Source organism: Castor canadensis, chromosome 16, assembly GCF_047511655.1.
Source record: "Castor canadensis chromosome 16, mCasCan1.hap1v2, whole genome shotgun sequence".
In the NCBI taxonomy this organism is placed as follows: Eukaryota; Metazoa; Chordata; class Mammalia; order Rodentia; family Castoridae; genus Castor; species Castor canadensis.
Window position 1 is genome coordinate 62,822,881 of NC_133401.1, and position 17,523 is coordinate 62,840,403.

A 17,523-nucleotide genomic window follows, 5' to 3' on the forward strand; every position below is an offset into this window, starting at 1 on the left:
TTGCATATTCTAGAGCTGTAAGGCTCCAATTCTGATGTCTTGCTTGCCAATTTATAATGTTGATTTAAAATGGCTTTCTTGTCATCTCACCAACTTCATTGTTTAATCTCTGTAGATTCTCTGACCTTTCCTCATGACTCAGTGTCTTGTCTGTTGTATTAGATACTTACTTGGTGTGAGAAAGATTTTGAATTGTAACACTCTTGAGTTTTCTTCTTCATTTCACAAGCTTTTCCAGGATTTACTGAAAACTTTGCCACAAATGTTTACCAAGAGTGGAGACCCAGGTGCCTTGGGTCCTGCCCTTCAGGCTGCCTTTGACCTGATGGCCCCAACTGGTGGTTGAATGTCTGTCTTTCAAACACAACTCCCAATTCTTGTTGTGGGAGCTCTTAAACCAAGAGAGGAACCCAAACAGATCATTTGTTAATGTCAGAAAATTATCAAGTTTATGATATGATTTATGCTGGTGCCCTTATCCCTTTGGCCACAGGGTTTTTTGTTTGTTGTTTGTTTGCAGTACTGGGGCTTGAACTCAGTGCCTTCACCTTGAGCCACTCCACCAGCCCTATTTTTGTGAAGGGTTTTTCGAGATAGAGTCTCGCGCACTAGTTCCCTGGGCTGGCTTTGAACCATGATTCTCCTGATCTCTGCCTCCTGAGTAACTAGGACTATAAGCATGAGCCACAAGCACCCAGCTTTTTTGTTTGTTTTAATGTACTTTTCAGTTATGGGGAGGAGGGTTATAAGGAATTGGGTAAAGGGTTTCATTCTTCTGTAGACATACCTTTTTTATTACAATTTTCTCTACCTGAGGCTCCCATGCCTTGTTTCTAATATCTTTAGCAAGCCACTATAATCCAACCTAGCTTTGATGAGAAAGTATGGGAAACTAAAGAAATAACACTTGCTAGGGACAAGCAAGTCCCTAGTAAGCAGTGGCCATAATTTGTTATTCTGGCACTGGCTTTTGAGCAACTTGCATTATGACCTTAAGAGTTTGAGGAATATGTTTCCCAAAAGATGAGAGAAGCCAGTATCTTATTCTGCTAATTATGTGACTCCTAGAGACAGACTGCCTAATGTTCTACTGCTTATTAGATGTGGACACTTGAGTACTTATTAGCTCCTCTGTTTCCATGTGAAGCAGAAATAGGTAGTCGAAGGGGCTCCGTGTTACCTGTGGTTTGTTTGGAATAGTTACCAGCATACTGAGCATTTGACAAATGTTAATTAAAATAATTGTCTTTGCCTATTACAAAATTAATGTAATTAGTGATGTTTACTTTTTGACAGGAAAAGTCACTCAGAGAAAATTCTTTTCTTTGTCTCTTTTACTTTTCTTTTAAAAATTTTTCAGTACTGCTGGGGATCAAACTCAAACCCTCATTCATGCTAGGTCTTGCTTCTACATTGAACTATATCCCTAGCCCTAAAAAGTTCAAAGAAAATTCTTTAGCAGCACATTTTTTTAATTTATTTTTTTTATTGTTGTACTGGGGTAACATTGGGACATTTACAAAAGCTCTTACAATATGTCATAGTGGAATTCTCCCCTCCCTTTTTCTCTTTTATCTCCCCTCCCCCCATTCCTACAATGTGTCAACAGGTCTCATTTTTCCATTTTAAAAAGCAGCACACATGCATCTTCGTTTTTAGTCTGTTGAGACAGGGTCTCATTAAGTAACTCAGGCTGGCCTTGAACTTGTTGTCCTCCTTCCTCAGCCTCCCAGTTGCTGGGCCTGTAGGCTTGGCCACCACACCTGTCTAGTCCGTTTTTTAATGAAAAATCAAGTAGTATAAAAATGTACAAGGTTTGAGTAGAATACCCCAGAGATAATTGTTATTAATCTATGTAGGCCTGGGCGTGTTTCTCAAGTGATAGAAGGCTTATGTAGCAAGGGTGAAACCTTGAATATAAACTCCAGTATTGCCCCCCCCCAAAAAAAAAAAACCACACATATGGAGGTGGGTCAAAGATGTTATAATTATACATATATGCAGATGTATTTACATTTTTGATAATGATTTTTTGATGTATCTTTGTTATTTATCATTCATAGAAAATACACCTGACTCCATCCATTGACTTCTACAAGAAATTAGCCTTGGACTGTTCTGGTCAGCAGGTAGCTGTTGACTTATTCCTTCTCAGTGGACAGTATTCTGATTTGGCTTCTCCGGGTAAGTTCTTCATGATTGTTTTCTTCAGTGAATGGTGAAATGACATATGACGTTATTCTAAGTAGAAGGCAACGTAAGAGCATTTATTCCCTTGAATAATGCCCAGGCTGGTCTCAATTTCCCCTTCCCCCCAGCCTTCTAAGCAGCTGGGGGCTGCAGGTGTGCACAATAGCCTCCTGCTGATCAGTTTAACCAGTAATAAATCTTATAGTGGGCTATGCTAATTTAGTAGGAGAGAAATAGAGAAGTTTCTATACCACTAATGGATTATTCTTTTTGACAGGACCTTGAGAAGTTAGAGAAAAGCTGAGTGAAATGCCTGCAGTTACTTTGGTGTGGTAATAGTAGCATCATTTAAAAGGAGTTTGTGGGAGTGTCAGAAGGAGGAGCATTTGGGGTTGGGAACCAGCAGGAGTCTGGAGGATGAGAGGGGTGAGTAAGTATTTTGTACCCAAGTATGAAAGTAGAGTTGTCAGACCCGTTAAAAATTGTTTAAAAATGGGGGGAGGAAGATAAGAACGAGTAATAGTGGGGTTGACTCTGATCAGAGCTCATTATATGCGTGTATGGAAATATCATAACAAAACCCCTTGTGTAATTAATATATGCTGGTAGAAAAGAGGAGAAAATGAAATTAAAAGGTCTGATGTTAGTACTCTAAGTAAGGCAGATCTCAACTGGTGAGACAGTGGTCTGTGCTTATAAACTCATAATAAGCACCAGAGCAGCTAGCACAAGGCAGTATATGAAGACATACAGAAATGCATTGAGAAATAATTTTTTTTTTAAAAAAAAAGAACTGTGTGCCTGCAGGCTGAGGCAGGAGAATCAGAAGTTTGAGACTAGCCTGAGCTATGAAGTAAGACACAGTCTCAAAACAGAACGTTAAAAATTAATATATAAGATTGGCAGAATTAAAAAATGTTTATTTCTCCAGATACTGACTGCTAATTAGGGAAAGTGTTCATACTAAACATGCTTAAGACTTTCTCTACTTGATGAATCAGAGGTTATTTTTATTATCTTACTTTTCATAAAGAGACTGGGAACTGGGATGAGGAATGGTTCAGTGCCTGCCTAGCAAGTACAAGGCCCTGAGTTCAAATCTCAGTGTTCCCCATGCCCCTACCCCCAGCCCCCTAAAAAAAGGTAAGGGTAGGAAGAGCCTGGGAAAATGCCAACAAACTAGGCTTGAGCTTCTCTACAGAGTGCCTAACTGAAAACTGTGTGGTTAACTGGCTTAGTTTTTTCTTTTATGATCAATTAATTTCATTAGAAATCATTGATAGGAGATGGGGTGGGTACAGCTGTATGTAGACGGCATGTTTAGCATGTCTGAGGCCCTGGGTTCAATCCCCAGCACCACAGGGGGAAAAAGATGAAGTATTAAAACATATAAAAAGAGAAACATAGTCCACTAGGTCCCATTCTTTGGCTTCTGACATCCCTTTAAAAGTTTTCCCGTACAAGGTAAGCACATACTTTAGCCTTAATTCCAGGTCAAAAAGATGACTCTCACAATCACGGGGCTTTTTTATGGGGGTGGGGAAGAAATAATAAGGCACTTCAGTTGTCGTAGAGGAATAAATTCAAATGAATGAAACATAAGAGGACATAACATATGTGAATGACCAACCTGCCAAACACCAGGGAAATTAATATTAAAGCCAGGACAGGGCACAAAGCAGACATTAAAACCTCCCACTAGCCAAGTGTGAGTAAGGGTGGGCAGGGCCATTTAGAGCCTGTGGGCACCAAGTACTGAAGGAATCCCCCAGAAATGCTTTCCCCACCTAGGGGTGTGGCTCAGTTACTACTGAGCCTGCCTTGCATACATAAGATCCTGGGTTCCCTCCCAAAAAGAAAAAAAAAAATAATCTGCAAGAATTGCTCTCCTACCATATCCATGAGAACTGTCTAGCAGGTTTGGGGAAATGGTGTATTCACAGATCCAAAAGTACCCACAGGGATCTGGCTCCATGGGACCTGCAAGAGCCATAGGCACAGACCCTCCCCCCCTCAAATATTCAGAACCATCCTGGGCCTGATCTGCCCTCAATCTGCCATGCTACCTCCCTCTTTGTACCCAGGTGCCAATGCAGAGATAGAAAGTCTCTGGAAGGCCTCTAGGGCTGAGGGGAGCTCCCTGGACTTCACAGTGTCTGACCAGAAATCGGGATCAGACTTCAGGCTGTGGTAGAAGAAGCTGTCCAGACTGAAAAGATGAAAGGAGCAGTGCTTTGTGATCAAGTCACTTCCAAATGCTGGTTATAATGGAGAGCCAGGAATGGCAGGGCAAGGGGGTGGGGCGGGGTTTGTAAAATGTTCTGCTTTTGGCACTTTATTTTCAGTGGTCGTAGCTGTTGTTGTAATCTCCGGAAAACCAAACAATGGGTCCAGGATTTTTTTCTTTTCTTTTTTTTTTTTTTGTTTTTTTGTTTTTCTGTACTGGGGTTTGAACTCAGGGCCTACACCTTGAGCCACTCCACCAGCCCACCTCCCCCCCTTTTTGTGATAGGTTTTTTTTAAGATAGGGTCCCACAAACTATTTGCCCAGGCTGACTTCAAACCATGATCCTCCTGATCTTGGTCTCCTGAGTAGCTAGGATTATAAGTATGAACCACTGGGGCCTAGCTTTTTTTTTTTTTTCTGCTGGTTTTATGTCATTTTCCTGCCTTAACAATGAACTTAGCTGGGGCAGTGGTGGTTCACACCTATAAGCCTTAGCTACTTGAGTGATTGAGTTCAGGAGGATCAAGGTTTGAGGCCAGCCTGGGCAAATACCTTGTGAGACCCTATCTTCAAAATTAGCAGAACAAAATGGACTAGAGGTGTGCCTCAAGCATTAGAGTGCCTGCTTTGCAAGTGCAAAATTCTGAGTTCAAACTCCAGGACTCCCCCTTGCGCCCCCCCCCCCCCCAGAAAAAAAGAGTTCCTCACAGTCCTTAAGGATCAAATACATTTGGAACCACACCTGCACATCATACTCCTTCAGGTTGAGCCTGGTAGCCAGGGCCACCTGGTCTTATAGTCAGGGTACCCATCCACCTTGAAGTGTTTCTCTAGCTGCAGATGATGTTCCCTGCTGTAGATGCTGGCAAGGGAGCTTGGGGCAGTGTGAATCTGGCAAGTCACCAGGCTTCTGCATGCTGGCTCCCGCTCTGCTGTGCTCCATGAGATGCTCACATGTTTTTAAACCACATCATGGACATCTGTTTTTGTATGTGCAGAACTGTATCTTTCTTGTTTTAAAGTTAGTTTTTATTTCACAATATATGCATCTGTTTTTCTTTAAAATACAAATATTTTATACATGCATTATGCATGTATATATTTGCATATATACCTATTGGTAATGCTAAATTCCTTCCATATCAGCTTGATTGTACACACAATTACATCCTTATGTATTTACTGTAACCACTTTGGTGCATAACAGGATTTTCTGCTTTTGGCTTAGGTACAACTGCATGGAAAGTACATAGATGGTGTATTTGCATAAATGACATGCTCACTTAATAAACTTTAAAGATCCCTTCATTTTAGTTTATATAAACCTATCCCATTCTGTTTAATGTCTACCTAATTTCACTAAAAGGAACAAATCACAATTTAGTTATTTTACTACTGATAACCAGTGATGGTGATTTTTAAAATTTTTTGCTGTGACAAATCTGTTTAAAATGTTTTTGCACAAAGAAATGTGCACTTGAATGAGTATATCTATAGCATAAATTCTTAGATAAGAGATTGCTAAAGTTCAAATAATGTTAATATGTAGAGCCAAATTGTCCCTCCCAGAAAGCGTTTTGAAGGTTGTATCCTCACCTTTATTTAAGAAGACACCTATCCCCCTCAATCTCACTAAATCCTCTCTATTATCTACCTATTTTTAGTATCTCATAAGTGACTAGGATAAAGTGTAAATATCCAGAGGCAGGCATATAAAGTCATTTTAAAATTTGTTCTCGCCTAGTTCTCACCATTCACACTTTCCATGGGAACTTCTTTGTCTGCTCCACAGACTTCCTGTCTCTGCCCAATGTCAACCCAGATGCCAGGTATACAGTACAGATGTCAGCGGAAAAGAGTCTTCCTGACATGCAGTTGGGTTCTTTTCAGTCAGCACTCTTGTATACATCAAGCAAAGGTAAGTTTTTGTTTGCTTTATTGTCACAAAAACCACAACATAAGCTCTACTGTGTTAACGTTCAGCACAGTATTGTAGTAAAGGTACGTTTGTTCATGTAGAATGTCTTCTTCTGAGTATGAGAGACTCTTTGGAGTAATTAGGAATGCCTGTTCAGCCAAAAGAGTGTTCCTGATCATAAGAGCTTTGTTGTTATTTTTGGTAAAGCCATGGTGTTTATTTTCCTAGACCATTTTACATTTTATTCACACATTCTTTTCTTTGGAGTCAGGATCTTACTGTATAGCCCAGGCTGGCCTCGAACTCATGTTCCTCCTGCTTCAACCTCCCAAGTCCTGGCATTATACTCATGGGCCACCATACTCAGCCATAAATACTCATTGAGAGTCTGTTTTGTAGCAGACATTCTGTGCATCAGTTTAAAAATCCCTTTATTGAGCTGTGCTCTGGCCTGTATTCCAGTGCTGGGGAGCCTGAGGCAAGAGGATCACTTGAGCCCAGGAGTGCTAGAACAGCCTGGGCAACACAGCGAGACCCTGTCTCAAAAAAAAAAAAAAATTATTGCATAGATTTTAGTTCTATTAGTGAGTCAGATAATAAACAGGATAAACAGTGTAATAGTTAAGGAGAAAAGCAGAGCAGGTAAGGGTATAGGAAGTGCTCGAGTTGCTATTTTAAGATGGAGTAGCCAGGGAAAGACCTCGTCCAGTGGACGTTTTGAAAGGACTTGTGCTGGAGACAGACAGCAGTTCTTAAGGGTGGGACTTGTTCATTCCTAATTAACACCTAATTTGTGTTTTATTCTGAGGCATGTTCAATTTACTTTTTTTTTTGGTGGCACTGGGGTTTGAATTCTAGGCTTCACACTTGCTAGGCAGGCTAAACTCTACCACTTGAGCCGCTCTGCTAACCCTTTTTTCTGCTGAGTATTTTGAGATAGGGTCTCGTTTTTCATTTTCCCTGGGCTGGCCTTGAAACTCAATCCTCCTGATCTCTGCCTCCTGAGTAGCTAGGATTACAGATGTGAGACACCGGTGCCCATCTAGACATTTATGTCTTACTTGACAGAACAAAACAAGACTGGGCACTGGAAGAATTTTTTCAATTTTGGATTTTTTTCAAATATTTGATTATTTGCATGTACATTATGAGATATCTTGGGGATGGGATCAGATCTTAACATAAAGTTCACTTGTGTTTCCTATACATCTTACAGACATAGCCAAAGATCATTTTATACAATATTTTAGTGTGCCTTCATTTTGACCGCTACCCTACCCTCATGTCTAAGGAGCGGGATTTTCCACTTGTGGTGCTTGAAAGATTTCAGAGTTTGGATATTTGGGTTCAGGTTGCTCAACCTGTAGTGTGTAGACTTTTGAGTCTGGCTTCCTTTACTTAGCATTTTGAGATTCATCCACATGCTGCATCTTAGTGATTTACTCCTTTTTATTCCTGAGTAGTTTCTTGCTGTGTCCAGTTTGTTTATTCACATCCCAGATGAGCTTACCATGCAGAAGGTCCTGGGTTCAATCCCCAGCAGAGAAACAGAGAGAGAGAAAGAGAGAGACAGACAGACAGAGAGACAGAGAGAGAGAGAAGAGAGACAGAGAGAGAGAGAGAGGAGAGAGATAATTTGATGATTCTTAAAAGTTTTCATTTTTACTTTGAATTACTGATAGTTGTTGTAGGTAACTAGCAAAGAAAGGGCATTGTAACTACTAATCTATTTCCTTTAATTTTTTTTTTCTGTGTTTAAAAAGAGTAAAATTAAAGCTAGGAGCATTGCTCAATTGGTAGAGGTCTTGGGTAGCAAGTGTGAAGCCCTGAGTTCAGACTCCAGTACTGCAAATAAAATAAATAAAATAAAAATTTTCTGAACTTAAAAAAGGCCACAAAGCACACTAGCATATTGGCAGGTGTGCTGACAGATACCTGTAATTCCAACACTCATATGGCTGGGCCAGCCTGGGCTACATAGTGAGTCCTCCTCTCAAAAAAAGAAAGCGGGGTGGTGGGGGGGATATAGAGAAAGAAGTGGAGAAGGAAGAAAATGCTAGGATATTATCATTTAAATATGCTCCCTGTTATCTGTTTAGTAATACTGTAAATAAAGAGTTTTATACTCAAAAAATAATAATAAAAAAAAACTTTATTGTTGTCACAGACTAGAGTGTTGATAGCATCTCTGCTTCCTATATGACACTACTTGGTTCTATAGTGAAAAGACCTGACTCTAGCATAATCTTTTTTGAATGTAGCTGTCCTTACTATCATGTGTTTTCCCCAAAGGTGAAAGAAGAATACTATCCGTACTTTGTGTTTGCCAGTAGTTTCAACTCTGAATGAAGTCTTTCTGGAAGCTGATGTTCAAGCAATTTCAGGGTTATTGGCCAATATGGGTAAGAGTGGATATCACTTGTAAATATTTTACAAGTAAAACCATTAAGCAAATTCACATATTTTGTTTTCTTGTAAATGATTAGCTTTATAGGTTTCAATTTGGGTGCTTATAGCTATGTCAATAAAAAGATCTGCCACAGATAATACTTTTTGCTTGTTTAAACAGCGCTACTGAGATAGAATTATTGTCACAGGACTGCACCATTTTAATTGTACCATTCCATTGTTTTTAGTCTATCTACAGAGTTGTGCAGCCATCATCGCAGTCTGAGTTTAGAGCACTTTTATCTTCTGCCCATAAGCAATTAGCGGCACTCCTGCCTCCTTCTCTCGCTTGCCTTGTCCCCAGTAAACTGATTTCAGTCTCTGTACTCATCTGCTTTGGACTTAATAACCATGCTACCCAGTGTTTAATGTCGGTACTTAGTAGGATTGTTTATAACAGTGCTTTATGAGCACAGTAGCTTGGATAGTAAGAGGTGGCAGGGCACTATAAAGATTGTTAGACCTGTAGTCATGAAATTTGAGATTAAAAACTAGTTTACTACCACACACATGTTCACAGCCTTCCCAAATCTTGTGTGCTAGGAGAAAACTTATTTGGGTCTTTAACTATTTACTTCCATCTCAGATCTAGTTGTCATTTTGATTCTCTTGTCCCGTTTTCAAATGCAGAGTTTAACATCAGTTTGGTTCTTACATCCTTTCTCCCTCAGGGAAGCCTTTCATAAGATTGATTTCTTTCACATTTCGATGTGCCTTTCACAGAAATAGATACCCCTTTTCTGAGTTTCCTATAGGGAAAATTTTCTTTCATGGAGCCTCAGTTTAGTTTTAGCTTTGTTCATAGCGTTTTTCATTTGGTTCTTTTGTTTTGAGACAGGGTCATGCTATATACCTCCTAAGCACTGGGATTACAGGCATGTAATTTACATGTTTCCCTAACTGCTCTGTGTCTCTACCTCACCTCCTAAAAACATAGAGAACTCTGGAATCATGGAATAGGCTTATTTATCCAGTGTCTAGCATTTAATGTCCAAGCTTACAGACTTCAAGTAATCTTCTCATAGCATTTTATCTACAAGCTCTTGATAATAGTGCTTTTTATCAAAAGTACTGATCAGGGCTGCTTTAGATCTTGTTTATTTCTGTGTTTTTCTGAATTTCCAAGATCTGCTTGCCTGGTGTGTGTAATCTCTTTTAGATGCTGTGGGCAACCTGCTCTCCCCTCATAGGAAAGGCTCTAGTTTCAAGGTACATATTTCCATTTTGGAATATAAGTACACAGAAGTAGAGCTTCTCCCTCTACTTCAGGGTTTTTTTTGTCATTGTTTTGATTTTTTTCTCATATCTGTCTTCCTTCTCAGGTTTTCTGTCTATTTCTATTTAACATGCACCGCTTCATCCTTCCCTTCCCTACAACACCCTGACATGTCTGACTCTTCCATTCTAGGTTTTTTCTGAAGCACATATTACTGACCAGGTATTTTGCTTATTTATTATTTTCTTCTCCTTGTATAGAATGCAGTCTGACATAACCATAGGGCTTTTATCTTTTTCATTCACTACTTTGTTCCAGCACCTAAACAGTTCCCTGCATAATAGCTGGGGATGTGGCTCAAGTGTTAGAGTGCAAAGGCCTAAGTTCAAACCACAGTACTGCCAAAACAATAAACAAAAATCCAAAACAAACATAATAGACACTCATTAAATATTTTTAATGTGTACTTGGAGCTTTGCTTCTTTCATTTCCCGTAGTACTTGCCTCCTTCTTAGTGACTGTCCACATACTAATTTCAAAAATCATACAGCTTTTTGTTTTTTCATTCAATGACACTTGTTGGAAGCACAGTAGGAGACTACATGCAGCTCTGAATGCCTCATGGGTAGTTGGGAATTTTAGAAAGAGTAAGGTGGGGTTGATGGATAGAAAATTACTAATAGGTACCATCAAGATTACCAAGGACTATTGGCACACCCGTGTGATGCCAGCATTTGGTCTGCTGAGGCAGGATGATTGTGAGTTCAAGACCAGCCTGGGATACCTATTGAGACACTGTCTCAAAGGAACAGAAAAAAAAAAAGAGTAAAGGGGCTTCTTGCTAACAAGATTCTTATGAAGATAGTCCAGGGTAATTAGACATCAGCTGGGGGATGATGGAGAATGATGAACCTGATGAGTTGTAGAGAGTGATCAGATATTGAGGGTGGGGGTTCTTGCTAAAACTGGATTTTATAAGAAAGGTCACAGATAGGACCAGAGAAAGTTTAGTTTGGTAGGCTGAGTCATGGTGGTGCATGCCTATAATAAAAGGCAGAGGCAGATATCAGGAAGATCAAGATTTGAGGCTAGCTGGGAAAAAGTTGGTGAGATCCCTTCTTAACACACAAGCTGGGCATGATTGTGCACCCCTGTGATCCCAGCTATGCATGAGGCATATTTAGGAGGATTGCTGCCAAGGCCAGCTGGGGCAGAATAGTGCAAAAGGACCGGTGGTGTAGCTCAAGTGGTAAAGCACCTGCTTAGCAAGGGTAAGACCCTGAGTTCAAACGCCAGTACTAGGAAGAAAGAAAGAAAAAGAAGGAAGGACATAAAAAAGGAAGGAAAAGCAAAAACAGAGAAAGGAAGAGAGTTGGTTTCGTCAGGCAGAGAGTGTGTAACAGGACACAGGAAGTTCAGTGCCCAGGTCCTGTCCCCATAGCACTGATGCGCTGCAGCCCTGGGAAGTAGGCGGCTGCACAAGTGCAGGTGCTCATGGGCATCAGAAGCCCAGCTGGTTCTGAGGACAGTGACCCAGCATGGGCACCGCCAGGACACGTGAAGGTGTGTCAGTATGACACATGAGCAGTGCTCTCTTGTCCCTCATAAATTGCGCTTCCCCCAGGGTTCCTCGTAGTCTTTTATTTAGCCGGTGCCCTTGCTTTAGTCCTATCTCATTCCTGTTTCCTCTGCCTCTTTTACCCCTTTCCGTCCCCTGGAAACCTTTACCTCAAAACTTCATCATTCTCCATGAAGCTAATACACTATTTAAATGTCACTCTTGCTTATGAACTCTTTTGTACTTAGTAGTCATCATTTGTATTACTACTTTTCATCATTGATTTGCAAGCTTTGGTATCTTGATTAGTTTCTCTAAGTGTGGGAGAAACAGAGACCGCCACCACTCATTATCATGCAGCATTGGTAGAACACTTAGTGGATACCATAGCCCGTCATGTGTGCCTTTGTCATCTGCTACGTACTGACGTCCTTCCTGTGATACTGCTTAGATTGTTACATCACTGTCACTATGTCATGGTAGATAGTAGACCTATTTTATGATGAGGAAACATATAAGATAGCTTTGCCATGGTCAGTTCATTAACTGCTCCAGACTTTTAGGTGACACTGTAGACACAAGTTAATACACGTATATGACTTCTTAGAATATTTTTTGAAACAATAATTCATAGTAAATTTGAAAATTCTGTCTGACATTTACAAAATTCTGTACTTTTTAAATGTCTTCTTTTGGTGGGCACGGGGTTTGTTTTTCATTACAGAAATCATTCCAGACTGGACAAACGTGTATCTAGAAGAACACATTTTGCTGTGTCAAGTGCAAACCCAGCCCTTGGTTCACCTTATGCTCACAACTCATCCCAGTTTGTACAGAATTGACAATCTCTCAGATGAGGAAAGATGGATTCCTTTTTTTAGTGGCTTTTTCTAGATGTTTTCTAAGCGTAATCATACTCATTCCAGTGCTGAATTGAGAAGAGGTTTGTTTGTTATCTAAAGCTTTATATTTTTATCTTTTTGCTAGTTATATGTAGAGAGATACTGGTTCAGGGAAGCTCCTGAAAATAGTACCTTTATTTAGTTTCCTAAGTCAAGTCTCTAGAACAGATGTAAGAAATAAAGAAAATGTCAAGTTGACCAGAGCAGCCTATTTATTTAAACAAATTGATCTGGAAGATGTATGGTAAGAGTGAAATGACATCTGAGTACCCTAGGTCCATGTTCAATGTAATGCTGTCTTTGAAGTAAAGGGAAAATATTTATCTGAGTTGTAATATTTTGCTTTTGATAGGAAATTTATTAAAGTCATATTATTTATTGCCATATTTATTAAAGTTAAAGCATAAAAATGTTAAATCATCATCTATTTACAGTTGTGCTCAAGTTAGTATATGTAGAGATAGGGAGTAATGTTTTGGTTAAAATCTTTCAAAATTTTTTAAAAATTTAAGATATCTTTTGTATTCATTATTTTTATCATCTTTGACAAAATATCTGACAAAAATCACCTAAGGGAAGAAAGATTTATTCTACCTCACCGTTTCAGAGGTGTCAGTCCATCATGGTGGGGAGGTGTTGTGGATCAGAGCAGTTCCCATCATGCAGCCAGGAGCAGAGAAAAGGAACACAGGAACCAGCCAGGGCAAGATATTCCCTTCAAGGACACCCCAGGGACCTTCTTCCTCCAACCAGGCCCCACCTCCCACCTTCACCTCCCCCCAGTAATGGCATCAAACTATGAATCAATTGAGGAGTTTTAATCCATCCAGAGAGCTCATGATGTAATCGTCTCTGCAAACACCATCTCAGACGCCCCAGAGGTGTGTTCTCTGGTCTCCTGTGTGCTTCTCAATCCAGTCAAGGTGACATTTAAGGTGTTGTATGACAGGAGAGGTTAGCACTCCCTTGACAAGGATGGAAGGGCCCTCGGCCCTGACAACACCCACATGGTGAAGACATTGCTGCCTACTTCATGGCATTTAACCATGGTTAAAAAATTTAAAGAGTTGACAGGTAAGATTAACCATCACGTAAAGGAGAAACAGGAGGTAATTTTTTTACAAATGAAAATTGTTCTTAACATTATTAATTTGTATTACAAAATAATCTTACTTATTTGATAAGTTCAATTAACTAAACTTAAATTTCCCTCTCTCTCTCTCTCTTTTTTTTTTTTTTTTTTTTTGAGACAAGGTCTAACTGTGCATCCCAGGCTGGCCTTGAACTCTAAATCCTCCTCACCCCCTGAGTGCTAGGAGTACAGGCCCATGCCACCATACCTGGTTCAGTCTTACTTTTTTCCTCCCATTAAAAAATAGCAGCATAGCAAGTTGACATGGAATTTTAATGTTGTTGATTTTGTGTCTATAATATCGTAACTATCAGGAAGAGAGGAGGCTGCAGATGTGGCTGGGTAGTGGAGAGCCAGCTTAGCAAGTAGGATGCCCTCAGTTCAGCACCACTAAAAAAAATGAGAGACAAGTAAAGCACTCCTAATACTTTCTGAGAGAAACAGTGTTAACACGTCATTCTCTCTCCCTTCCTCCTCTTCTCCCCTCATTTGGAATTTAGATTTACAGGTCAGTTACAAATACAATGCAGAAAGTTCTCACCCCCATCATTTTACTCGGATGTGTGTGATGGTTCACACCATCGTCCATCTCCTTGGGAAGTGAGGCGAGAGGATCACCTGAGCCCACAGGTTTGGTCCACTCCATCGTCCACCTCCTTGGAAAGTGAGGCGAGAGGATCATCTGAGCCCACAGGCTTGAGACCAGCCTAGGCAACACAGGCAGCCCTGTGTCAAAACAAAGAAAGAATAGAAAATTTTAAAATGTTTTCAGCTGGCGTGGTGCCAAGGGAGGAGGATGGTGAGGTTCAGGCCGTCCTGGACTGCATAGTGAGAGCCTATCTCAAATAAATACATCAACATAAAGTAAATTACAAAAGCATGATACTCTTGTGAAATCCAGTAAATTCAAATCGATTGCTGTACTACTATTAACTAATTCCAGATGTTATTTGGACCTCACTGACATCATTTGTTCACTCTACAGCATTATATAGTGTTACATAGGATTGCATTTGCTTTTGAAATAATAGTTAGGATCAGAAGTTAATTTGGATTTCTTGGGATTTAAGCAGCTTTGTTTTAGCTTCATCTTCTTCATATTATGAATAACTGTGATTGGCCTAAGTGAGTAAGGCCCAAACTCTTGGAGGTAACACTCCTTTACTTGCTTTTTTTCTTCCCTGTGACTCTCCTACCTGTGTCTAGCAGCTGTGATCACCTCCTCACTTCCTCGGGGAGCCCTCAGCATCAATGACAGAATCATCCCTCAGCCCCCTGTTCTTCAGCTCTCCACGGAGAAACTGAGCAGAGATGGCGCTTTCCTCCTGGATTCAGGCTCTGTGAGTAGTTTGACTTCCTGACCCCCTCACTGTACCACTGTTCCTTTTTAGCATTAGGTTTCCTTCCCCATGGTATCTCTCTTCTTGAATAGATTTGTACTCTTTGCTCTACATGTATTTGTGTCAGCCATTTTCTCCCACCACTGCCTTTTTCCATGCCAGGTGTCACTGTGGTAAATACTAGTTGTTTTTAGTCCTGTTATGAACTGTACAATCTCTGTAAATACACGCATCCTTCTGACCTTTCAAAATACTCCCAGAGGTGTGGTGCCAACACTTCCTATGAGGCATCCTCTAAGATAATTTTACTCCTATTCACAGGCACTGATGCTTTGTGTTGGGAAAAACTGTGCAGAGTTTTCTCCACCAAGTGGTAGGAGTTCCAAACTATGCATCAATTCCACAGACTATGGTAAGACTTTTACTTCAGTGACTATAGACTTAAAGGACATGTCAAGTGAGGCAAAAACATGACTATCACATTTTGAAATCAGAAATCAACACTCCAAATTTCTCCCAAAAAGAAAACATTTCGTTTTGTGTGTGTGTGTGTGTGTGTGTGTGTGTGTGTGTGTGTGTGTGTGCGTGTGTGTGTGTTTCCATACTGGATCTTGCTGTGTTTACTGGTCTATGACCTCATGGGCTTAAATGGTCCTTCTATGTCAGCCTCCCAAGTACCTGGGACTACATGGGCTTGCCACCATGCTAGTTGATATTATATTTTAATGACTTTCTTTTTTCCCTGTTTTCTTTGAGACAGTGTCATCATGTATGGCCAGGCTGGGCTGGAACCCACAATGCTCCTACCTCACCTCCTAATCTAAGAATGACATTCTTAAGCCAGTTGTCATTGGCTTACGCCTATGATTCTAGCTACTCAGGAGGCAGTGATCAGGAGGATCACAATTTGCAGCCAGCCTGGGCAAATAGTTCCAGAGAACTTATTTTGAAAATACCCAATACAAAAAAGAACTGGCAGTGTGGCTTAAATGGTAGAGTGCCTGCCTAGCAAGGGTGAGGTCTGAGTTGAAATCCCCCAGTACTGTCAAAAAAAGAGAGAATGGCATTCTTCGTGTGACTTCGCATTGACTTGTCTATGTTTAAGACAGTGTTCTATTTGGAGGAGAAAGCAATGAATTTAGTTAATGACCAAAAAAAGAGTTTACTACAAATGATATTAGTGTTGTGAGTCTCTCTCTCTGTCTTTCTTTCTCTCTCTGTTTCTGTTTTTCTTTTTTTTTCTGTGAGACTGGTGCTATGCCTTACACATTGTAGGGAAGGAGTCTACCACTGAGCTACAACCCCATTCTGGTGTTGTTTTGTTCTTGGTAAGTGATTTTTCAGTCTTTGGAAGGGCCTTTCCTTTCCTCTTCTCTCCTCTCCTCCCCTCCCTCTTTTCTTTGGGGGTGGAGTAGGGACAGAGGATTGTATTGAAGACCTGTCATTTGCCAGGCAGGTGCTTAGCAGCGTCTTTTTTTTTGTTTTTTTCGGTAGGACGGGTTTGAATTCAGAGCTTTATGCTTATAAAGCAGGCACTCTACCACTTGAATGTTACCTCCAGTCTTTGGCAGGGTCTTTGAAAGTGCTGTTTTGAAGTAAGAACTAAACTACTTGAAATTCTGGTTTAATTTAGCAAATGACAGGTGGTCACTGTCAGTTGGATTAATATTGGTTACTTAAGATAGGAATAATAGACCTTTGTGTATCACTAGCCATGTGGTCTTGGCCAAGTCACTACAAATAGTCTTGTAAAGTAAGAATGTTCTTGCTTATGAAAGAATAGTTGAAATAGTCCCTGAGGAACCTATAGCATTTGGATAGTTTTGAATTCTAAAGTTCAAATCAATAATAGACAATCTTTCTTAGTATTTTTATTTTTCAATCCCTCTTACCAGTTTGTAGCCACCTTTGGAATATGTGTTTTATTTCATCACTTTTCCATATTGGCATGTTTTAAGTGATGGGTTCTATGTCTACATTGGTGGAGTCATTAGGCATTTCAGCTATTTAAAAAGACTGATGTGTCAAGATTCTAGCTAGGATAATTGACACCCTGGTCACTGTCAGTTGGATTATAAGACCTGGTTTTCAGACCTTGAACAAAATTACTGGACTCAGTGAGCAGGTATTTTAAGTAATGAGGAAATAAAATGTCATGTTTGTTAATAACCACCTGAATAAATCCATTTATTCTAAGGTCATAAAAATGTAGAGAAGAGTTAGGACATTCTCTTAGATCATGGAGGCCTGCCACCTATTTTGTAATTCAGGTTTTATTGGAACACAGGTGTGCCCATTCACTTACATATCGTCTATGGCCACTTTAATGTAACAGTGGCAGAGTTGAGAATTTACAACTGAGATAAAATGAACTCCAAGAAAAGTATTCACTATCTGGACCAACAAAACCACCAGGCAATTGATTCATAAGCATGGTAAAATTTGAGGAGTGTTATAGTCCTTATAATAGACACGTAACTTAAAGCTGATTGGATACTGTTGGTTTTGTCTAACAGACAGAATTTGATACACCAGAGTCGGCCAGAACAATAGCTTTTCTCTCATGGCATAGAGAGCAGAGACCATTTTTCT

At 40.1% G+C, this 17,523-nt stretch overlaps 1 protein-coding gene and 1 pseudogene across 1 annotated transcript in view; both read left to right on the forward strand.

The window, feature by feature from the left end:
* The window catches only part of LOC109702162 (protein transport protein Sec24A-like), a 205,001-nt gene extending 187,570 nt beyond the window's left edge, over positions 1–17,431 (forward strand). The window contains exons 14-19 of the mRNA XM_074057238.1: positions 2,064–2,184; positions 6,210–6,335; positions 8,628–8,737; positions 12,282–14,931; positions 15,253–15,343; positions 16,426–17,431. Of these exons, the coding sequence (XP_073913339.1) occupies positions 2,064–2,184; positions 6,210–6,335; positions 8,628–8,668 (288 nt within the window). The 3' untranslated portion in view covers positions 8,669–8,737; positions 12,282–14,931; positions 15,253–15,343; positions 16,426–17,431. The remainder of the gene's footprint in view (positions 1–2,063; positions 2,185–6,209; positions 6,336–8,627; positions 8,738–12,281; positions 14,932–15,252; positions 15,344–16,425) is intronic.
* LOC141418395 (U6atac minor spliceosomal RNA) lies at positions 13,395–13,511 on the forward strand (annotated as a pseudogene).
* Positions 17,432–17,523: the final 92 nt, after the last annotated feature.